The 25,559-nt window shown below is 44.4% G+C and overlaps 1 protein-coding gene across 9 annotated transcripts in view; it reads right to left on the bottom strand.

Moving 5' to 3' along the window:
- The window catches only part of CAMK1 (calcium/calmodulin dependent protein kinase I), a 129,866-nt gene extending 109,532 nt beyond the window's left edge, over nt 1–20,334 (bottom strand). For 7 of the 9 annotated variants that reach the window (XR_011314972.1, XR_011314973.1, XR_011314971.1 and 4 more), the window contains exons 1-2: nt 14,400–14,488; nt 227–362 (exon numbers count right to left, since the gene is read on the bottom strand). Coding sequence is in view for 5 of the 9 variants with exons in the window: in XM_069736427.1 (XP_069592528.1) it covers nt 227–362; nt 14,400–14,454 (191 nt within the window). In the remaining 4 variants the exon portion in view is untranslated. Of the gene's footprint in view, nt 1–226; nt 363–14,399; nt 14,489–20,253 lie in introns of those variants that run through there. The other 2 variants (XM_069736429.1, XM_069736428.1) reach the window with 1 other exon arrangement.
- Between the last annotated feature and the right edge of the window lie 5,225 nt (nt 20,335–25,559).

Raw genomic sequence — 25,559 nt, 5'->3', positions numbered from 1 at the left:
TTATTATGAATGATAATATTCATTATTGTAATAGTTTCATGTATTACAATATTTTATTATATTTTTATAATAAATATAATGTAATAATAATCTTCACGTAGCACAAGGAGCCAGCAATGAGTGAACCCAAAGTGAGAGTTTCCCTTTAAAGCACAGATATCCGATCGGACGATACGTAAAATATAAATCTGGATAACGATTTTGTCCAATCCCCGGAGATACTCACGTTCCCAACACGTCCCGGAATTCATAGATATCCCGGATGTCTTCTGCTCTCTTTTTCCAGCTTGGCCCATCCTCTCCCAAGGGCATCCTGAGAGGTTTTCCTGAACCACCAAGTGCTGATAGAAATTCCGCCAAGTCTAAAGAGGGAAAGGAAACAAAGAAACATCCATGAAAAGAAGAACGGAACTTTAGATCAGCAAATTCCGGAAGGAGATAAATAAACCGCTGACATCGCCAATAACTCCTGTCCAAGACCAGCGATCGGCAGTAATGAAGTTTTATTTTTTTGGTACAAAATACATGTATATAAGAAAAAAAACAGATCCTAAAAGGTGGACTGGACAACCCTTTAAGGGGGATGTGGAACGGGAACGGGGGGCTCCCAGCGCAGGGCACCGCATCCCAACAATCCACTCCGGGGGCCCATCTTGGCCCGTTGGGGTTCGTACATTCCCACGACGATGATTTGTACTAATTGAGAATTCTATTCTTTCAATTTAATTACTCGTAGCCGATGAAATAAAAGTCACACGTTCTAGAAGACAGCGGAACATTACAGACACCCTGACACCTCTGTAACAAACACTTTATCTTTAGTGTATCCGATGGCTGCAAATAGACAGACTCGCCATTACCAGTCGGGTACTGATCATTAAAAAAAAAATTAAATCCCGGCCATGATGAAAACCCCAAAAATTAGAAGAAGTGTGACTGATACATCCCATCCTATATATCCCACGCACAAACATAATACTAAGAAATATTATAGCTTTTTTATTATTTATTTTTCCTAATTTAAAAGGGGACCTGTCACTTGCCCTAAATATGCAACTTTTTTTTTTTCCCCTGGTATAAATGTCGCTGTTCTCCTGAATCGGACGATGTTTTTATTTTGTTCCTGCTCCTCTCCGTTCCTGAGATACGGCCCCTTCTTTCCTGTAGGTAACTATTTTTTTTTCTTTTTAGCCAAGTGGGAGAGAGCCTGAGCTGTTCTCTGTGGGTGTTGCCTCAAAGACCACACCCACTTGTCTAAATGGACCACAGGGAAGGGGAGGCCATATCTCAGGAACGGAGAGGCGTAGGAACAAAAGAAAGACCAAGTCGGATTCAGGAGAACAGTGGCATTAACACCAGGCAATAATAATAATAATAATAATAATAATAATAATAATAATAATAATAACATATCTAAGGGTAGTGACGACCGCTTTAATATAATTTTTCCCCTTTAATACATTCTTTATCTTTATAATAAATAGATTTTAGTTTCTTATACAGAACAACTCTAAAAAAACTGTTTCATAAGTACCGTACATTTTGTCTGCCTGCAACCGCCACTAGAGGGAGCTCACTGCAATCTGTTTATGTATGCAGTGAAGTCCTGAGCGCCCTCTAGTGGCGGCTGCAGGCAGACCTATTTATCATTCAACGCTACAAATAGGACAGATTAGAAGTACAGAGCAAAGGTTGCTGTAATTAAAAAAGGACATTAAATAAGCCAAAGAATATACGGATTAAAGAAGAAAAAAAAAAAAAAAGATATTTGCTTTAAGTCAGCTGAAGTTTACGGAAAATGTGGAAAAATATACTGCTGGGATTACAGGGAAGTAACATGAATCACCTTGCAGAATCCTTAAAAAAAAATCCTTATTCCAATGAATACTTATAACCATATAGAAAACAAGCCGAGCAGGTTTACACAGAACAATGGACTAATCCCCGATATGAAGCCGGCCAAATTACGCGACCTTTCCGACAAGGACCGAAAATACTTAGTATAGCTATAGATGTATCAAACAAAGCACTGCAAGCTGTTCTGCAACTACAACTCCCAGCATGCTTTCATATCGTTTTGGCCAAACGTACATTTGGTTGACAGCTATTCTTCCCGATTCCTGAGCGGGCATCGATTTCCAATGGGGAGAGGGGGGATAAACAGCTGCTGGTGGAGTATCTCCAGTGGTGACAAAGGATCGGGCAAGCTGAAACTCAACATGTCCCATCCTTATTTTTTGAACACCCCTATAAGCATTGGGTAGTAACCGGAAAAAAAAAAAAAAAAAGTAGCTGCCCATGGGAGAGAAATCGGGAAGCAAGTTTTAACAAAATGTCCAAAGAAATTGACCTTGGGTGCAGATTTTTCAATTCGCAGCAGATCTGATCCCCATTGAGACATCAAAATCTGCAAAAAAAAAATCCCTAATTAAATGTAACGTTGGGAATTTTGCTGTGGATTACCTGCAGATCTGCTGCAAAACATGTAATTGTAGATTTCAAATCCATTTTTTTTTGTTGTTTTGCCGAAAAGAATTTGCCGAAAATCCTTAGCGGCAGTCCAGCACCATTTGCTTCAGATTTGCTTGATTTCCCTGCATTCAATTTTTCTCTGGCAAATCCAATCCGTGCGCATTTATCCCAAAACCATCGTAGAGGGGAGCAGCACATTAGTCCCATCACAAAAGGTGGAAAAAGCGGCATTTTTACTTCTCTAAACCTTCATTTTCCCAAAAAGATAAGTGGAACCAGATGTCTCTGGCAGCAACTTTTCTCGCAGTCCCGAATGTCATACACGGCTAAAAAAGTTAATATTTATGGGGGAAGTCGGAGAAGAGAGTATTGGAAGATTGCACAAAAAAACACGTTGCTTGAGAAAAAGAAAAAAGGGGAAGCTGAGACGGAAGGAGATTTTTTTTTTAAACCTATTTAATTTAAAAAAAATGTAGAGGTGCACCTGCTGTGCCATTCTCTTAATTCTAGAGCATTGGCCATAATACACCTCCTTTTATATTTGTAGGGATCCAGAGATTTAGTGTTATCCCCTATTCATAGGATATAAGATATGGTAAGTTGCTGGTCACAGGGGGTCTGACCACTGGAACCCCCAGCAATTCCGAGAATTGCACGCGAAGGAGATGTGGATGTCCAACCTCTACTTTATCTATTCTCTTCCCCCCAGTTCCATAGACAATGACTAGACAGATGTCGAGCATCGACATTCCAGGCCGGGCTAGTTCCCAAATTCCAGAGTGCCCTTCTCAGGATCACTTGGGGCCAAAGCGGTCGGACACCCTGCGATAAAGCTACCCTCTGGATGACCTGTTATTTTGGGAATAGTCCTTTAAAAGGGTTATTATAACATTGCAAGTTATCACCAAAATACCAGGATAGGTCATAACTTACTAATCGGAGGGGGGATTGGATTTCTGGGACCCCTACCAATCTCCGGCAGCCCCAGCTAATGGAACTCACCCCTGCTCCTTTCATTGTTCCTTTCTCAGAATTGGTGGAGGTTCCGGCAGTCGGACTTCCCCCATTGTCAAGAATAAAGTGGATGGGTAATTACAAGTAGTGTTGGAAGTAACCCTTTAAATAGGTTGTCCAGGAACATGGCCGCTAACCATAATCCATGGGTTGTGTCTTGGGGCGAGGGTGGAATATCACAAAGAACCCGTGGTCAGACATAGCAGGATTTGTTAAGCACCAGTTTACTTCACTTCTAAAATTCTTCTTGACCAAAGAGATGAAGTTTCGCTCAATCCTCGAGAATTCCAATAATTCAAAATTTGACAAATCAAAAATTCCAACCGCAACTCAATGTTACGAGAAGACACAAATCTGAAGGAATCAGATCACTTGGCTCGATTTCCAGGATCTTCAAGTATCAGGCAGGGTTTTTTCCCACCTTTCTTTCCGAACACATTTAATCAACTTTTTTTTATTAAATAACATCTCACGGGTAACCATGAGAACAGCAGCAGCTCATAAGTGTTCGTAGAGATCCCCCCTTATCCTCCCACCCATGAGAACACCTCTGACACTTGTTAGAAACCTCTGCAGTTTGCGTGTAGCATCCGCCCCTCCAGAAATAGTCTACCGACGAAGGCTCTGCGCTGTAATCCTCAACGCTTTACAGGAACCCATCCAAGTGTAAAGAAAAAGTAGGGCTCCCAATGTAATTTTAGACGCGAAAACTAGGGCACTCTCAAACGATGGTTGCCCCATATAAGTCTTGTGAAGGCGGATGTCCCGATTTCTCAACAAGATCCAATTTAGTCTCTCAACCCAAAAAGGAAATATTTGTAAAAAAAAAAAAATCTACGAAGACCTGTAAGATTATCAAAGAAAAGTATTGATATGAAACCGAAAAAAAAAAATTCCCACAAGAGCTATAGTTTTACATGGTCCATAAAATTGATCAGATACTTCAGCAAGACAATTCCATTGGGTTTTATGGATTTGAGGTTAGTGAGAGTGAACATACGAGAAGCAAAGGAGGCGAGAACAAAGGCCAACAGAAGACAAGTGTAAAGAAATTGGATGGCCAACGAGATTGAAAGATACAATGAAAAAAAGCAACTTAAATGTCTGAAGACCCTAAACAGAAGTCTATGATTGGAAGTGTTCCTATCTTACAAGACATATCAACAGGTCTTGTCACTTGTGAAGACCACCTGCCCACAGGAGATGAGAACAAAAGCCAGAAGAATTCAAGTCAAAGAGTGAAAAGAAAATGGATGGCCAGCGAGATTGAGAAACTGAAAAGTCTGAAGACCCAAAAAGGAAGCCTATGATTGGAAAAGTTCCCATTTTATAAGATGTATCAACAAGTCTCGTCACCGGTGAAGACTCCTGCCCACTGAACAGGTTGACAGAAAATGACCAAATATAAAGAGTTCACTTTCGAATAAAGAGATGATTGGCGCAGGCGACGTCATGATACTTGCTGACAATCCGAGCGACTCATCAAGTGTTAGTAGAGGTGCCATCACCAGCCCTTCTCACCGCTCATAAGTGAGAGGAGCAGGACCAACCTTTATCGACTGTGGTACCCAGACAACATCTAACAATTTTTCTAAGTTGACTCGCCTCACTAATGCAGACCATATCCCCTCCACTGAAGAGAACTTTAAGAAAGATTTTCGGGAACTTTCAGAACAATTTGTGGGCTTTCCTGAGAATTTTACTTTCCGGCAGTCGTCTCTCTTTTTAGGCAACATCCAAACTGTCCCCTGACGGATGATGCTGGAGGAAAGAAAGATTCAGTCATAGAAATGTCGATGGACGATACTTTTGTTCTGTGCAGAGTGAAGCTGCTTCACGAAAAACTCAACATCAGCTTTCTAATAAAGAATATAGGAGCACTTAGAAGAACCCAGCGTTCTTTATATAAAGGGATATCGGGAGAGATAGCCGTTGGCCAAGGTTTTCATAGGAATACTCTAAAAACGTGAGATTCGGCCTGAGCAAGCAACGTAAAGCACATACTGTTGGTCGTCCAACCCAAGCTCGACAGCCTCATATGGGACTGTCGAGTTTGTCAGGCGACTGACCACAATGTACGGACTGCGTGATCGGACCAAGTTTCATGGACGTCGGCCGTGAACCCTAATGTGTACGGAAGCCTTAACAAGGGGCAGCACAAGATAGATCCCGAACGTATTTTTTGACTATCTGCTCGAAAAGCATCAGTTCTCATCAAAGGCCCAATTTATCAAGGACACTTTGGTAGAATTCTGGCGTAAAACTGAGATATCACAAAATGATTGCGACTTTTGGCCTCTTTTGACATCTCCACCCATTTAAAAGAAAAAATAGTCACAATGGGGTGCGAGCAAGTACTCACTACAGATTCAACATAATTTCCGCCCTTGATTGGCGTTCATTGCCAGAGGTGGCGCAGCAGTTAAAAAGATGAAAGATGGGCCAAATTAAATAAAGAGGCCCACGCCTCTTAATGCATCCAGCACAACTTATTCCAACTTATTCAGGTCCAAAAAAAAAAAAAAAAAAAAAAAGAACTCTTTAAAGCATAGACATTTTCAGTTGGCGCTCGTTCTCCTGTTTTAATTGCCGCTGCATCAAGAGGAAGGAAATGAAGCCTTTGATCTCAGTCCAAGTGATGAATATTCAGTGATCAGTCTTGGCGTCCAGACATCTACCTGAACTCTAGGTGGAAACATTTCTCTATACAATCATCTTCGAAAATAAATTTGGTTTTGTTGGAAAAACAAAAAAAAACAAAAAAGAGCAAAACAGAAGAGGTGTAAAGAATTAGCGACTAGAGAACAACAATGAAATGAGCCCTTTAAACCTCAGACTTGTCAATTCACCTCACTTCCTTAGGCCGGCTTCACACTCAGCGTATGCAAATACAGTCCGTATATTACGGCCGTAATACGCTGAAAAGTCCCGAAAATAGTGGTCCATAGCTCCTCCGTAGGCAGGGTGTTTCAGCGTTTTTTGCGCATGGCATCCTCCGTATGTAATCCGTACTGCGTGTTTTTATCGCAGGCTTGCAAAACCGACATACGGCTATACAAAGGATCCATGTTTAAAAAAACCCCCCAAAAAACACATATATACTGATAGATAGATTATATATATATATATATATATATATATATATATATATATATATATATATATATATATATATATATATATATATATATATATATATATATATTAATATTTCATCCAGCGCGATATAGCAGAAAGCCGGTAATTCACTTACCGGCTTTTGCTTTCTCCTTCCTAAAACCCGACATGATATGAGACCTGGTTTACATACAGTAAACCATCTCATATCACCATTTTTTTGCATATTCCACACTACTAATGTTAGTAGTGTGTCTATGCAAAATTTGGCCGTTCTAGCTAGTAAATTAAGCGGTTAAATGGCGGAAAAAATTGGCGTGGGCTCCCGCACAATTTTCTCCGCCAGAGTAGTAAAGCCAGTGACTGAGGGCAGATATTAATAGCCTGGAGAGGGTCCATGGTTATTGTCCCCCCCCCCTGGCTAAAAACACCTGCCCCCAGCCACCCCAGAAAAGGCACATCTGGAAGATGCGCCTATTCTGGCACTTGGCCACTCTCTTCCCATTCCCGTGTAGCGGTGGGATATTGGGTAATGAAGGGTTAATGCCACCTTGCTATTGTAAGGTGACATTAAGCCAAATTAATAATGGAGAGGCGTCAATTATGACACCTATCCATTATTAATCCAATACTAGTAAAGGGTTAAAAAAAAACACAAACACATTATTTAAAAATATTTTAATGAAATAAAAACAAAGGTTGTTGTAATATTTTATTTAACGCCCAATCCAATCACTGAAGACCCTCGTTCTGTAACAAAAAAACATAAACCAACAATATCCTTACCTTCCGCATATCTGTAAAGTCCAACGATGTAAATCCATCTGAAGGGGTTAAAATATTTTGCAGACACGAGCTTTGCTAATGCAACGTTGCTCATGTCTGCAAAACCAAGGAGAATGTAGGTAAAGTAGGTCAATGACCTACATTTACCTTCATTTGTGGTGAGGCGCCCTCTGCTGGCTGTTCCTAGATCGTGGGAACTTTCCTACTGTAAGCTGTCAGTGTGATTTTACTGTACACCGCACTGAATTGCCGGCTTTTCTCGCTAACACCGCTGCGTATTTCTCGCAAGTCACACTGCTGGTCCGTGTGTAATCCATAGACTTTCATTGATGTTTTATTTGCGCAATACGGTGACAAACTCAGCATGCTGCGATTTTCTACGGCCGTAGAAAGCCGTATAATACTGATCAGTTTAATACGGCAGATAGGAGCAGGGGCATAGAGAATATTTGTGCCATATGTTTTGCGAGTTTTATGGATGTAGTTTCTGCGCTCTTACGTCCGTAAAACTCGCAAGTGTGAAGCCGGCCTTAAAGTGACCTGATCCCCTTGTACACTCCTCTTTAAGGGAGTATGGCAAGTATAACGTATATGAGAATACAACGTGATACAATATTGTTTAAATGCAGTTTATAATAATGGTGATATTTGTGTACTATATGATGGTAATATTTGGAAGAAGATGCCAAAATGTTTTCTCCAAACCCATACTCCTTTTTCCAGGCCACACACCTCTTTTCTCTTCGAAGCCCCCTTCTCGTTCTGTTTCAAAGACCCCGGAGCACGAGCCCTTTTGCAATCGTAAAGGGATATTCCCAACTCCTAACGATAAGAAATGGGATCATTTGCCGATGGCTGGGGGTCCGTCGGCTGGGACTCCCATTGTCCTGAGAACAGACAATGAATGGAGAGGCGGTCTGTGTCAGTCAAGCAGATCCCCGTATTTGAAGTTTTAGACCCCCATTCTTGTGATCGCTTGTGGTCCCAATGATCAGACCCCCAACAAGTGATCCCCTATCTTATAGGTAGGGAATAACCCTTTAAGGGTATGTCCACATGGAACAGAATTGCTGTAGATTTCCCGCCAGGATTTTGTTCACAGATAATCTGCAGTCGATAATGGTCCCAGCCCTGTGCATCAGCCAAAGAGACATCCACATGTAATTCACATTTCCAAGAGGTTTGGCGCCCACTTAAATGTATGAAGCAGCCACTAAAACTAATTATAAAAACTTGAGAGCACATTAAGCTTGTAGGCTTCATTCCCATAAATATCTCATGAGATCCAAATACATTTTAACATCATGTATTTTTCAGGACTCATCAAAATTTGTTTTAGTGCAAGGAAGCAAAAAGATTTTACTGCATCAGTAGGTAAAGGAACGTCGTATGAAAATCTCCATGGGAATAAAAAGAGGAAAACAGCAGGTTCCGATACACCAGATACAGGCACCCTTCAGCATAGCTCAACACCCTACAGCAGACCCTCAGCAACCTGATGGCCCCTGGGTCACAACTTAATAGCACAAACCTTGTAATTCTACGCACTCACACTTATTTAAAACTCATCAAATGCAGCGCCACACCCTTCAGAAAATGCCTTGCATCCTCCAGCAGAACCTCCGCACCATCAGCAGCCACCTCATATCCAGCTGCAGAACCTCCACACCATCAGCAGACGCCTCGCGTCCACTAGCAGAACCTCCGCACCATCAGCAGCCACCTCATATCCAGCTGCAGAACCTCCACACCATCAGCAGACGCCTCGCGTCCAGTAGCAGAACCTCCGCACCATCAGCAGCCACCTCATATCCAGCTGCAGAACCTCCACACCATCAGCAGACGCCTCGCGTCCACTAGCAGAACCTCCGCACCATCAGCAGCCACCTCATATCCAGCTGCAGAACCTCCGCACCATCAGCAGATGCCTCGCGTCCAGTAGCAGAACCTCCGCACCATCAGCAGCCACCTCATATCCAGCTGCAGAACCTCCACACCATCAGCAGACGCCTCGCGTCCACTAGCAGAACCTCCGCACCATCAGCAGCCACCTCATATCCAGCTGCAGAACCTCCGCACCATCAGCAGATGCCTCGCGTCCAGTAGCAGAACCTCCGCACCACCAGCAGAACCTCTGCGTCATCAGCAGCCACCTTGCATCCACCAGCAGAACCTCTGCATCATCAGCAGCCACCTTGCATCCACCAGCAGAACCTCCTCACCATCAGCCACCACCTCGAGTCCTCCAGCAGAACCTCCGCACCATCGGCAGACGCACCGTCCTCCTCAGCAGAACCTCCGCACCATCGGCAGATGCGTCGTGTCCTCCAGCAGAACCTCTGCACCATCGGCAGACGCACCGTCCTCCTCAGCAGAACCTCCGCACCATCGGCAGATGCGTCGTGTCCTCCAGCAGAACCTCCGCACTATCGGCAGATGCCTCGCGTCCTCAAGCAGAACCTCCACACCATCGGCAGATGCCTCGCGTCCTCAAGCAGAACCTCCGCACCATCGGCAGATGCCTCATGTCCTCAAGCAGAACCTCCACACGATCGGCAGATGCCTCGTGTCCTCCAGCAGAACCTCTGCAACATCAGCAGATGCCTCGTGTCCTCCAGCAGAACCTCCACACCATCAGCAGATGCCTCGCGTACTCCAGCAGAACCTCCGCACCATCGGCAGACGCGCCGTCCTCCCCAGCAGAACCTCCGCATCCTTACAGCCCCTAGATCATTCTCATGCAACACATAACAAGGGCAAAAGTTCCACGTTCCTTCCATTTTTTTTCAAGAGTTTCTTGGAAATTCCCAGAAAGAATCCAACCCTATATATTAACTTCCAGTCTGTGGAAATTGTATTTACAATTATTCTCTAAGTGTACCACCCTGTGCACCTCCCTCCTCTTCTGGAAAACCCACTGAAAACAGCTAACAATTCCGAAATCTATCCTGGAACTTTCCACATATCCTCCGACTTTGGCCACAGGAAGGGTCTGCACAGAGGAGGGGGTCCCATAAGAATTGCAGATGAAGGGGAATGAAAATCAATTGCTACCAAGTATAGGAAGTCCCCTGAAGGCATTAATATGATCGCGGACCGGTCAGGATGCAGAGAGAGGTCTATGGGGGACCGGTTCCGGGAGCTCAGGAAGCGCTCATTAACAGCACTGAATATTAGTGATGAAACGGAGAAAAGACGACAACTGACGCCTCAGAATATGATAACGCATAATTGGGAGAACTGACAATACTTCCAGGAAGGACGACTGCACCAGTTACTAAGCAACAGCACAGAGGAAAACGGCGAGGCCTACTCACTTTTGTACCTTGAAGTTTTCTGTATCTGAAAATTCTACATGAGCTCCAAATATAATAAATTTAAGGGTTATAAAAACATAGAAATTGCCCCCCCCCACCTCTCACACACCGCCTCCGGAACATAGCCCCCCAGACTAAGCTCCAGAAGGACTGTCGGTGAGGTGAAGCAGCTCGGCACGCCCTCGGGAAGCAGCACGGCGTGCCTCTCTCAGAGCAAGAAATCCCAGCACCATCAATCTGGTCATGTGACCTCCGCTCGTCTGTATTGTGCTATGGACAAGATCATGTCTCGCCAGTTGGTCACATGGTATACCGCCCCGTCCCCTAGGACACGACCATGTAAATGGGAGACCGGTGACGGACACAATACAGAATGTGGAGGAGCAGCGAGTATGTGTTAGTATTCTTTTTCTTTTTACCACCACCCTGGCACAATCATGAAATGTAGCAGCCAACCCCTACACAGTAGGATAAGTCATGAATATCTAGGTTTCGGACAACCCCTTTAAAAGTCTAACTGAGGATTATATTTTTTGTTTAGTTTTTGGAAACAGGAAACGACTTTAAATACTTGTTCCTTCTGCTCTATAAACAGTTGCTGAAGTCTGACAGTCAGGAGGCAGCGGAGCAGTCGTCGCAACGCGTTTCATATCCCCCTGTGGAGAGCGATTCCGTGCAAAACAGCTTCTATTTATCTCCTCCGATGAGCGCTCCACACCAGGATTTGTTCTGACAGCAGCTCTCCCTCGTACAGATTTAGGTCAGGAGAAGAAAAAAAAAAAAAAAAAGGAGGAGGAAAGTCCTGGCAGAAGCTTTCTACAAAGGGTTATCTCTTGCCATCTCCGGCATCGCTCCAGGGTCTCTATGTGGCACAATTGCAAAAAAAAAAAATAAATAAATGACAACTCCCCACCACGCTCCTTTAAAAGAAGAAAACAAATAATACTCGTGAACTGTCTGCTGAAAATTTACGCATTTGTATACTAAATTTGAGTAGCAATTTCATGTGGTTTTCGACAAGTCTGCGTGCTACAACCGTACAGGGAGATATAGCTACAACCATACAGGGACTCTTTAGACCATTACAATTTTTTTTTTTTAATGAAAGCCGCAGGTGATTTTTTTTTACCACCAATTTCTTTTAAAAAAGTAGACAAGGCCATGGCGAGCCGCCTTCATTAAAAAATGTAAGTTCCTACTCCGCCCCGCGAGCCACGGACGACACAAATAATGAGAGAAGGTGTTGGTGCGGTTACATGAGGTAGTAATCGCCGGAGGGAGGGAGCGGACTCTCCCCAGAATGAGAGGAGCGCATTCCAGGGTGTTACTGGTCTGAAGGTATGAAGTCCTGGGACAGAGAGCAGAAGTGGCGCGGCGAGATTACTACATTTGCCTTAGGCCCCAAACTGTGTGGAAACAATTTTATCCTATGGGTTGAGTTACTTTAAAAAAAAAAAAAAAAAACGCTTAAGGTGTGATCACCAGGTGCAACCACCGGCCGACTGTCCAAGGGCCTCAGAACAGGACTCACCCAAAGGTCCACACTACATTCCGATCTAATTGTCGTGGGACGACGCTTTTTGAGAAGCTTTTGTGTCTTATTCAATGGTCGATTTGATCGTTTTTACAGTCGCTGAGGCAATGTTTGGACCATCTGAGTGGAGGCGGACATCACCTTTCTTACAGTGCCCATACACGTAGAAGAGAGGTCTGCTGAACTCGACAATTTTGGCAGAGCTGAGTGACCACCTAATGCATAGAAAGGCCACTACAGACATTAAAGAGCTTTTCAGCAGACAACTATTGCCCCCGACTCTTCCATGTACAAGAACGACAACTGTCCCTTTATTCTCTATGAGGAAACAGCTGCTGGCCTCCTGTGTGTCCTGCAGAACCCCTTCCGCGTCCTCCAGCCACCCCCTGCGTGTTCCCCAGAATTCAGTGTTTCCTCCAGCCTTCCCCGAGTGTCCGCCAGCCTCATCTGTGTCTCCCAGCTTACTCCTGCATGTCCCCCAGACTCCTCTGTGGTTCCCCAACCTACCCCTGCGTGTCCCCCAGACCACCCTTGAGTGTTTCCCCTAGAGTCCTCTGTCTTTCCCCCAGCCTACCCACTAGCCTACTCCTTGTGTGCCCCCCAGCCTCCCCCTGTCTGACGCCCTCCCCAGCCTACCCCTGGTAAAAGCTTATCTCCAGTTAGAACAAAAGGATTAGCAACTTGAAATCCAACATCATCTATCAGGGGAGATTTGGGAGACCCTCTACACAAGACTGTCCACGGGTTCAGCCATTGTTAGGGTATGTGCACACGTCAGGATTTCTTGCAGAAATTTTCCTGACAAAAACCGGACATTTCTGGCAGAAATCCGCATGCGTTTTTGACGCTTTTTTTGTGCGTTTTTTCCCAAATGCATAGAATTGCGGGAAAAACGCCGAAAATCGGCAAAAATAATGAACATGCTCATTTTTACCGCGATGCCTTTTTTTTTCGCGAAAAAAAAAACGCATCCATGTGCACAAAACATGCAGAATGCATTCTAAATGATAGAATGCATAATGTATGCGTTTTAATGAGTTTTTATAGCATTTTTAGCGCGAAAAAACCTGAACGTGTGCACATGGCCTTAGTCTAAGGGTATCTGCACACTTTCCAGATTACTCGCGGATCTTTCGCGTTTTTTTGCTTGTTTTTTCGGCGGCAAAAACGCTTAAAAAAACCATACATTAAGCATCCCATCATTTTTAATGGTTTCCACAATTTTTGTGCACATGTTGCGTTTTTTTCCGCATGCAGAAAAATACGCAGCAAGTTCATTAATTTTGCGGATTTTAAGCGGATTTCTCACTATATTATTGCATCGGGAACCTCCAGAAAAAAAAGTGAAAAACCCGCGCAAAATACGAGTGCAGAATTCCTGCGGAAAACCTCAGGATTTTCTCATGAAATTTCTGCATACTTTCTGGACGTGTGCACATACTCTAATACATATGGGGGCCTTTAGATCCTCCCGACTCTTCCCCTGATGATGTCAGAAGAAACATTGGCCATGTTGAATTTCAACGCCTGATTTTTTTTTTTGTTGCAAGAGCAGATAAGCTGCCACCAGATGTATCTCGCCGCAGTTTCTTTCCTCTCCCAACTGAAGACACGTGCATGCTCAGCCAAGCGAGCGTGCATGTACACGGATTAGTCGTGAGATATTCTCCAGCAGACTGTTGCACCTAGACTGGGAACAATGGTGTCCAACCCTCTGCTGTGTGAACTTTCAGGTCACTACAGGTTTTCAGCTTCGGAGCAAGTTCCCGTTCATCAAACAGCAAGCAGAGATCTTGTAATTATTAAAGTTTAAAAAAAAAAAAAAAAAAATGAATGATGAACTTGTTAAGTAAAAAACAAAAACCCTCAGCAATAGACATTCCACATTCTGCCACCAGCAGGGATTTACATGCCGCTCCACACGACCACCTGGAAGATGTTTGGCCCCAAAGCATAAATTTTCGAAATACATTGTAAATCCTGGATTACGTCCCGTTTACATGTTTAATGCTTGTGTCAAACAAGTAGATTTCAGCTGCTAGTTCTGAAAAACCATTAAAAAGCAAAGCAGATGAAATCACATCCTGAGCCTTAAAGGATCCAATCGCGACTCCCCCTCCCCACTCCTATGGCATAAATATCGGATTTACAGCACTGACCCGCACCGATCACGAGTAAGGGGGTCCCAACTTGTGCCGCCAGCCACCTCTCCATTACCAGCCGCACGAGACGGCATCCTGAGGCGCGACCTGCAATTTCCAAGATGTAAATATAATAATAATTATTATTATTATGAATGAAAAACTTAACTTTTTTTTATATATTGCTGTTAAAGGGTTGGGGGGTGTCCTCAAACCAAAGCAAAACGGGAAGGGGATTAATTATATATATATATATATATTTATTTATTTTTTTTTAGAAAAATGACACTCAAGCTACTAAGGACATATAGATTGCAGGAAGTGAACCAAGAGGTAGCGCTTGCACCTCGGGAAGTAAAAAGTCTTGACAGGTTACCTTTAAAAGGGGGTTGCGCGATTTTGATAGTCCTTTTTTGGAAAAAGGGTACTCTGACTATAAACTGCTCAGGAAATCTAGCTGTCGAGACCCCTAGAGATCAGCTGCGATCAGTGGTGAATCTTGGAAGCGAGTGTTTAATTCTACAACAGCACTCCCGCAGGCGAAAAGATGCATTACACCGTTTCCAGAAAACAAGGACAAGCTGGGTCCTCCAGAGTGAAAGACGCTCTTTTTATCTGCTTTGTGGCTAATACATAGGTGTTTTCCAAATTAAATAGTTGGTTATGTGATCATTAATCCCCCACCACCACCCAAAACGCAAAAAAAATTAGTGATTAAAATAAATATTAATTTATATTAATTTCCATTGTACCGTTCCTGCAGCAGTATTGGAAAAAAAGTCCACTTTGGATGTGGATTTTCTGCGCTTTTATGATGGTTATATAAAAGGTACGTAGGTGTAAAGGAAAATACAATTACTGTAACATCTCTGCTGATGACACATGCACAAAAACATACAATACCATCTATGCCATTTGTAAATCATTTCTATCAGAAAAACAATATAAAAAAAGAAGGTACTATAATTAAAGTGGTTCCAAAAATTTATTTCAGAAACAGCGCCACCCCTGCCTATGGGTTGTGTGTGGTATTGCAGCTCAGCTCCATATACTTCCATGAGGATGAGCTACAATACCAGACAATCCACAGTCACGCATTTTTTTTTTTAAAATCCTGGACAATCCCTTTAAGGATACCAGACCGAACACACTGTCATCTATCTACCCTAGGGTCTGTTCACACAGTCAGTATGATATGCGGATTCCAGAGTGGATAGGTTCACCTCCAAAGCACAGGGATCAACAAACCTTAAAGGGGTTGGCCACTACGAAAAAATATTAGTTTGGCAAAGAGAAGCGTTGGATAAAAGAAAAGAAAGCGCCCTCACCTGTCTAATCCCACTCCACTCTAGTTTTGATGTTTATCGGGTCCCAATCTGTCTCATAATGCCGACCAACAATACCATCCCAAAGCGGGTCTCATTAAAGGGGCTGTCAGCACAGTATGACTGTTCAAACCAAGTACAGGCGCTCGGTGCATCATGGTGGGGCCAATCCTTTATATCCACCTTCCCACCTGATTCGTTCCCATCTCCATCCTTCTCTTGCTCTATGAAGCCAGAGCTGTCAATCATAGAAGGGGGAGGAGACTGGCGGAAAAAAGGAGGTGGGAAGGTGTATAGAAATCACTGGTCCCACCGTAAGGTTCAGAGCGCCTGTACTTGGTTTGAACAGTCATTCTGTGCTGACAGAGCCCCTTAATGAGACCTGCCCCATCCTACCCACCAACTGCAATGTTATGTCACGTGGAATGGCATGGGGTTGTCACTTTTGTTAGGAGGGTTCACAAATAAATGATGATCACAGGAAGTTCTGGTACACATATGTCAATATATTATTACTGATCCTGAGTTACATCCTGTATTATACTCCAGAGCTGCACTCACTATTCTGCTGGTGCAGTCACTGTGTACATACAATACATTACTGATCCTGAGTTACATCCTGTATTATACTCCAGAGCTGCACTCACTATTCTGCTGGTGCAGTCACTGTGTACATACATTACATTACTGATCCTGAGTTACATCCTGTATTATACCCCAGAGCTGCACTCACTATTCTGCTGGTGCAGTCACTGTATACATACATTACATTACTGATCCTGAGTTACATCCTGTATTATACCCCAGAGCTGCACTCACTATTCTGCTGGTGCAGTCACTGTGTACATACATTACTGATCCTGAGTTACATCCTGTATTATACTCCAGAGCTGCACTCACTATTCTGCTGGTGCAGTCACTGTGTACATACAATACATTACTGATCCTGAGTTACATCCTGTATTATACTCCAGAGCTGCACTCACTATTCTGCTGGTGCAGTCACTGTGTACATACATTACATTACTGATCCTGAGTTACATCCTGTATTATACCCCAGAGCTGCACTCACTATTCTGCTGGTGCAGTCACTGTGTACATACATTACATTACTGATCCTGAGTTACATCCTGTATTATACCCCAGAGCTGCACTCACTATTCTGCTGGTGCAGTCACTGTGTACATACATTACATTACTGATCCTGAGTTACATCCTGTATTATACCCCAGAGCTGCACTCACTATTCTGCTGGTGCAGTCACTGTGTACATACATTACATTACTGATCCTGAGTTACATCCTGTATTATACCCCAGAGCTGCACTCACTACTCTGCTGGTGCAGTCACTGTGTACATACATTACATTACTGATCCTGAGTTACATCCTGTATTATACCCCAGAGCTGCACTCACTATTCTGCTGGTGCAGTCACTGTGTACATACATTACATTACTGATCCTGAGTTACATCCTGTATGCTCCAGAGCTGCATTTCAGTCAGCCAGCTTGCTGACTGTCTCCAGTAACCAGCAGCACAATGGATCAATATCAGGATGGGTACGAGTTAAGTAAAGATTAGCTATAATAAAAACTATAATAAACCTGAACACTGGACCCTGTAAATCTGGCACCTAGACCTCACCCATTACTGAGCCAGAACTGGTCATACTGGAAAGTCCCCCTTGTCCTGTGATGGACGACCCCGGGGACAACTATTCTATGGACAGTCCGGGCCGTCCCACCATGGGCCTCGCTCCCGGCGTACATTCTTCACTCCACAATAGGAGCAGATACATCTCACCTATATTTGAGGCACAATGTAAAAATTTGTCGTGTACATCCAGTTTTTCCCCACAGGCGGACATGAAGCCACAAGACTGTCCACCAGCACAGCTCACTACTCACCAGCTTCACATTCACTTGTCTCCCAACACATTCAGCTTTGGTCAGAAATCAGAAAAAGGCAGATAAAAAGATTTATAAACTTTCCCATAGCGCTCACTGACAGACTCTCAGTTAACTCATCCTGGAGTCCGAGGCTACAGGAGGCAAACGGTGGAAATTTTTTTTATGAAATTCAAATGCAAAAATTAATTTGTAGCCCCAATTATAAGCATTAGAGAATGCCCTCACCCCGTTAACTCCTAATGTCATGGATGGCAAGAATGTATTGATTATTGAAATAGCCCTTTAAGCCATAAAGTTGCTTCTTTGCAGCAAAGACTCCGCACAGAACCTCATAGATACAGGGAAGGCTCCAGAAAGTCACGTTTGCACAGGTGGCCGACACATGTGGATTGTGGATCCAGCAAGAGAAAGGAAAGTCCGATCCTAAATCACAGAAAGTCCCGTTATTCCACATAAGGCTCCGTTCACACTTTGCTTTACAGCGGTTATTAACGCAGCAGAACCATGGTAGAACTACAACTCTCAGCAAGCACTGAAAATGAGGTTTCACCCACGCCCCCCAAAAAAACAAAAAAATATTGGTGGCAAATATTTGACCACTGGCGTAACTAGAAATGTGTGTACCCCAATGCAAAATGTCCAACAGGACCCCCAATTATATAGGCCGGCTGCCCCCGCATCTACTGTAGTTGTGCCCCTGTTCCTTCATCTATGGGGGTCCCAAGTCTCCATTTTTGTAATGGGGCACAATAGAGGAACAGTGGACGATGAACCATCACCCTGATGATTGGAGGGGTCCCAGAATTGGGGTCTTTTCAAACAGGCCATTTAACTAGCAGATGGCATGATGCTGGGACTTGTAGTTCTATCACAACCTCAAAGAGGCGCAGTGCTTCTTTTAGGTATATCTGACGCAGGATGATGGGGGTTGCATTACTGTAGGGGAGGGGTGGTCGTATGTAACTTTATAGCGGAGACCCCGATACTTTTGCAATTGTTATCGTACAATCTTACACATTTCTAGCCGGCAGGTTTTTCCACTTTCTGGCGCCAGTGTAATAAATAATAAGGACGGAGTCGATCACAGAATATTCAGATAAAAAGAAATTAAAAAACAATCTCTAATGAAACACCTGAAGCTGTTTGGGGTTAACGACGCAGCGATCATCACAAATCTGCACCATATGGCGGCATACAGAGCAGGACAGACTCTTAGTGACAGATGCTTTCCAAGAGATTCTGCAGCAGCTGTGACTGAGCCCAGCGACACGGATGTCACATTATCTGGGCCGCTAGGTATAATTTGCCCCGTAGTGAGAAATCTGTCAGCCGCCCCGGGAGAGGGTCACCCACAGACACGGGCGCGGGGAGCGGAGGGCGGCGGGGATCACAGGTGCAGCAGGTACAAGGTGCAACCTACTGAACCCAGGATTAATGGGGGACATCCTATAAGAAGCCTACAGAGGAGCCATCACACATGCATCACACATATGTACAAGAATACAACTACATGTATAGATATAACCTGCAGCATCACACACTGCACCATATACATTACACATACATCATACATAATACACTACACATGCATACATCACACACACACAGATATACACAGTACACATTCATATATCATACACACTACACATACATAATACACTACACATGTAGACATCACACACACAACCCACATACATACACAGTACACATACATACAGCACACATTCATACATCATACACACTACATATACATCATACACACTACACACACATTCATATATCATACACACCACACATACAACATACATACATACATACACACACGGTATTACAAATATTGCATACCTACAGCATCATACACACTACACATACATCATACACCACACATACATCATACACTACACACAAATTCATATATCATACACACCACACATACAACATACACACACATACATACATACACACACGGTATTACAAATATTGCATACCTACAGCATCATACACACTACACATACATGCAGTATTATAAATATTACATACCTACAGCAGCATACAAATTACACATTACATACTGAACTATACACACACACACACACACACACACACGCGTAAGGACACATACTACATATAGTAACATGTATACAAATAACACACACTATACATTATATACAGAGTACATGCATGATACACACTACACATTATTAAATGCATCATGATACACATCACATACAGAATTTATACATTACATACCTACAGCATCATACACATTACATACACCATACACTACACGTACTTACATGCAGAATCATACACATTATATACCTATAGCATCATATCCACTACACATAACATACATACAGAGAGAATTATACACATTGTATGCGTGAAACATACACATAGGACACCATCACACACACATTACACAGGACATGTGGAAATAAACATGACATACCTCTAGCATCACACACAGGCGGTGTCATCACTCATGCACACATGATCATCCCCCATATGTGCAGGGTACATGCAGCACCACACATGATGCAGCATCATCCGCGCACACATACCGCCCGTGACATGCAGCCAGCATCCTGCGCACTGGCAGCGGCCCCGCCGGGCATTGGTCGGGCAGGTGTTACCTGGGCAGAGGTGGCAGCACTGGGTGGCAGAGCCGCGGTGTCCTCCTGCTGCTGCCGCACGGTGTCTGTGCCTACTGTCGGCCCAGCCCAGCACTGATGTCAGCGGAGCCGGGAGGGGAGGGGATAGAAGCTGCTCTCAGCCAATAGTGTCGTGGATGGGCGGGGTCTTGGCTCAGTATAAATACCGCGCTGAGGTAAGCGTTCATTCACAATCAGGGCGCGGAGCTGTGAGGGCGGGAGGTCGCGGGACGGATCCGATGATGATTTCCTCTCAGCCGTGCACAGTTCACTCCAAATTAGTCATTACTTTTCTTGGCCAAAAGACAAATGTCCTCCATCTACTTGTTGGTGGACGCCGTCTGGGCGGATAATGCCGAGGTCCGTTAAGTTTTCGATAGAGGTCGTTACAGCTCGTCGTCTTTCTTTTGGCTGTACACAGACTGTTGTTTAGGAAAGCTGATAAATTTCCACCATAACGAATGCTCACCGGGACAAATAGAACAACGGGCGATTGTTGTAAGCGGGTCCGATCTGAAAATGCCGGAAAATTCTCCCTCTCAAAAAGAACCCCCCACAGATGGAGCGTTTCTTGAAATGGTCTCCAGTAGAAACCTCGTCCACCTTGAAAAACCGCCCGATCGGTGACGCCATCCGCCTAGAAAAACTGGTCAACTGCTCAAAGTTTTCAGTCGACGGTCGGACGAAAAATCATCTTACAGAAATTATCTTTCTTTGAAAAAACGTTCCGAATAAGACAGTTCCTTTTTCGCCCAAACCTATATGGCCGTTGTATGTGGAGTGTTCCTTAAAGGTTTTTTTTACCATCTTCATAGATGGATATTGTTGGATAGTGCCTGCAAAAACAAGCGATTATGCAATTTACTGCTTATTACAATTCTCAGCCGTTCTTGAGATATTAACACTTTTGTTTACAGCTCGTTGCCCTGGAGACCGACCACTGCTGCTGTCCAGTTTGTAAGCAATGTGCTGAAGCCCACCAGGATTAGGGGATAACATCGTGCTCCTGCCATCCCATCCAGCTTCAAAATGGTGCTAACCAGCTGAATAGAAAAGGGGTTTACGCATACATCTAGCACCGTTGGTCGGTCTCCAAGGCAACGAGGTGTAAACAAAACAAAAGTGTTCAATCTCTCAAGAACGGATTAAAATATTAATAAGAAGTAAATTGCAAAATTGCTTGTTTTTACAAGCACTATCCAACAATATCCATGTGTGATGATTGGGAAAACCCCTTTAAGTCAAGGGTGGTTCAACCATAAGCATCACCATCTTAAAGGGTAACAGTAGTCCCTAGCAATCGCTTAATTGCTAAAACCCCTGCACATGCTTACTGCCACTCCATGTACTTTGGGACCCCTGTATTCGTGATCATAAAGGGAAGACTGTGGCTGTAGAGTGATAACTATCGATCATATTGACTGTTTTCCCAGTCACCGGCTACTAATTATCCCCTTTCTCCTCTGCAAACTGGTGACATTAATTAGAATAGAGCCCGTGCGACTATCGAACACTAGCATCTCTTCACGTCCAATCACATCCGGCATAGGTCTGCCTGGGTATGCTGTTAGCTGTATTCTCACAACAGCCACAAGTTGCAGAACTCTGACGTATAGCGATAGATCCAGTAACCGTAGTACCGGCAGGATAGACACAGATCACAACAGCCACAGGTTGCAGAACCCTGATGTATAACGATAGATCCAGTAACAGTAGTGCCGGCAGGGCGGACACAGATCACAACAGCCACAGGTTGCAGAACCCTGACATATAACGATAGATCCAGTAACAGTAGTACCGGCAGGACGGACACAGATCACAACAGCCACAGGTTGCAGAACTCTGATGTATAATGATAGATCCAGTAACAGTAGTACCGGCAGGACGGACACAGATCATCACACCACAGGTTGCAGAAACCTGATGTATAACGATAGATCAAGTAACAGTAGTACCGGCAGGACGGACACAGATCACATCAGTCACAGGTTGCAGAAACCTGATGTATAATGATAGATCCAGTAACAGTAGTACCGGCAGGACGGACACAGATCACAACAGCCACAGGTTGCAGAAACCTGATGTATAACGATAGATCCAGTAACAGTAGTACCGGCAGGATAGACACAGATCACAACAGCCACAGGTTGCAGAACTCTGACGTATAATGATAGATCCAGTAACAGTAGTACCGGCAGGACGGACACAGATCATCACACCACAGGTTGCAGAAACCTGATGTATAACGATAGATCAAGTAACAGTAGTACCGGCAGGGCGGACACAGATCACATCAGCCACAGGTTGCTGAACCCTGACATATAACGATAGATCCAGTAACCGTAGTACCGGCAGGACGTACACAGATCACATCAGTCACAGGTTGCAGAAACCTGATGTATAATGATAGATCCAGTAACAGTAGTGCCGACAGGACGGACACAGATCACATCAGCCACAGGTTGCAGAACCCTGACATAAAACGATAGATCCAGTAACAGTAGTGCCGGCAGGGCGCACACAGATCACATCAGCCACAGGTTGCAGAACCCTGACATAAAACGATAGATCCAGTAACAGTAGTACCGGCAGGGCGGACACAGATCACATCAGCCACAGGTTGCTGAACCCCGATGTATAACGATAGATCCAGTAACCGTAGTACCGGCAGGACGTACACAGATCACATCAGTCACAGGTTGCAGAAACCTGATGTATAATGATAGATCCAGTAACAGTAGTACCGGCAGGACGGACACAGATCACATCAGTCACAGGTTGCAGAAACCTGATGTATAACGATAGATCCAGTAACAGTAGTACCGGCAGGACGGACACAGATCACATCAGTCACAGGTTGCAGAAACCTAATGTATAACGATAGATCCAGTAACAGTAGTGCCGACAGGACGGACACAGATCACATCAGCCACAGGTTGCAGAACCCTGATGTATAATGATAGATCCAGTAACAGTAGTACCGGCAGGACGGACACAGATTACAACAGCCACAAATTACAGAACCCTGACATAAAACGATAGATCCAGTAACAGTAGTGCCGGCAGGACGCACAGAGATCACATCAGCCACAGGTTGCAGAACCCCGATGTATAACAATAGATCCGGTAACAGTAGTACCGGCAGGACGGACACAGATCACATCAGCCACAGGTTGCAGAACCCTGACATATAACGATAGATCCAGTACCAGTAGTACCGGCAGGACGGACACAGATCACATCAGCCACAGGTTGCAGAACCCCGATGTATAACGATAGATCCAGTAACAGTAGTACCGGCAGGACGCACACAGATCACATCAGCCACAGGTTGCAGAACTCTGACGTATAACGATAGATCCAGTAACAGTAGTACCGGCAGGACGCACACAGATCACATCAGCCACAGGTTGCAGAACTCTGACGTATAACGATAGATCCAGTAACAATAGTACCGGCAGGACGCACACAGATCACAACAGCCACAGGTTGCAGAACTCTGACGTATAACGATAGATCCAGTAACAGTAGTACCGGCAGGACGCACACAGATCACATCAGCCACAGGTTGCAGAACTCTGACGTATAACGATAGATCCAGTAACAATAGTACCGGCAGGACGCACACAGATCACATCAGCCACAGGTTGCAGAACCCCGATGTATAACGATAGATCCAGTAACAGTAGTACCGGCAGGACGCACACAGATCACATCAGCCACAGGTTGCAGAACCCTGACGTATAACGATAGATCCAGTAACAGTAGTACCGGCAGGACGCACACAGATCACATCAGCCACAGGTTGCAGAACTCTGACGTATAACGATAGATCCAGTAACAATAGTACCGGCAGGACGCACACAGATCACATCAGCCACAGGTTGCAGAACCCCGATGTATAACGATAGATCCAGTAACAGTAGTACCGGCAGGACGCACACAGATCACAACAGCCACAGGTTGCAGAACCCTGATGTATAACGATAGATCCAGTAACAGTAGTACCGGCAGGACGCACACAGATCACATCAGCCACAGGTTGCAGAACCCTGACGTATAACGATAGATCCAGTAACAGTAGTACCGGCAAGACGTACACAGATCACAACAGCCACAGGTTGCAGAACCCTGACGTATAATGATAGATCCAGTAACAATAGTACCGGCAGGGCGGACACAGATCACAACAGCCACAGGTTGCAGAACCCTGACATATAACGATAGATCCAGTACCAGTAGTACCGGCAGGACGGACACAGATCACATCAGCCACAGGTTGCAGAACCCTGACATATAACGATAGATCCAGTACCAGTAGTACCGGCAGGACGGACACAGATCACATCAGCCACAGGTTGCAGAACTCTGACGTATAACGATAGATCCAGTAACAGTAGTACCGGCAGGACGCACACAGATCACATCAGCCACAGGTTGCAGAACTCTGACGTATAACGATAGATCCAGTAACAATAGTACCGGCAGGACGTACACAGATCACAACAGCCACAGGTTGCAGAACTCTGACGTATAACGATAGATCCAGTAACAGTAGTACCGGCAGGACGTACACAGATCACAACAGCCACAGGTTGCAGAACCCTGACGTATAATGATAGATCCAGTAACAGTAGTACCGGCAGGACGTACACAGATCACAACAGCCACAGGTTGCAGAACCCTGACGTATAATGATAGATCCAGTAACAGTAGTACCGGCAGGACGCACACAGATCACATCAGCCACAGGTTGCAGAACTCTGACGTATAACGATAGATCCAGTAACAGTAGTACCGGCAGGACGTACACAGATCACAACAGCCACAGATTGCAGAACCCTGATGTATAACGATAGATCCAGTAACAGTAGTGCCAACAGGATGGACACAGATCATGGTAGAAGATGCCCGATGCCTGTTTGTTAAATGGCGATATTATTGATTACCCCCTTGAAATTGATACAAAGGCCAAACTACGGCCCCCGCACGTCTCACTTCCTGCGTCTCTGGGTTTCTGCTTGTATCATGTATAATGTATGAATTATTGATTGCTCGGGATATCGCTATAGTATTTCAATCACGTCCTGGAGCCTGAGAGAGTGGGGGTTGTCATCCACTGGGGCCATTATTGATCAGCGTATAGATCCTCTTAATATATGCAGCCCAGCACCGTAAATAATCATTACCTACTGTTCTGAAATTTTAATCATTTGCCTCTGACCTTTTTTTATGGGTATGATAGTGACCACCGTGGGTGGCAGTGTCCAGAGGCGCCCACCCAGCTC

The sequence above is a fragment of the Ranitomeya imitator genome, chromosome 8 (assembly GCF_032444005.1).
Source record: "Ranitomeya imitator isolate aRanImi1 chromosome 8, aRanImi1.pri, whole genome shotgun sequence".
Taxonomy (NCBI): Eukaryota; Metazoa; Chordata; class Amphibia; order Anura; family Dendrobatidae; genus Ranitomeya; species Ranitomeya imitator.
The sequence above is the reverse complement of the archived record's forward strand: the minus strand, read 5'-3'. Positions and strand labels throughout refer to the sequence as shown.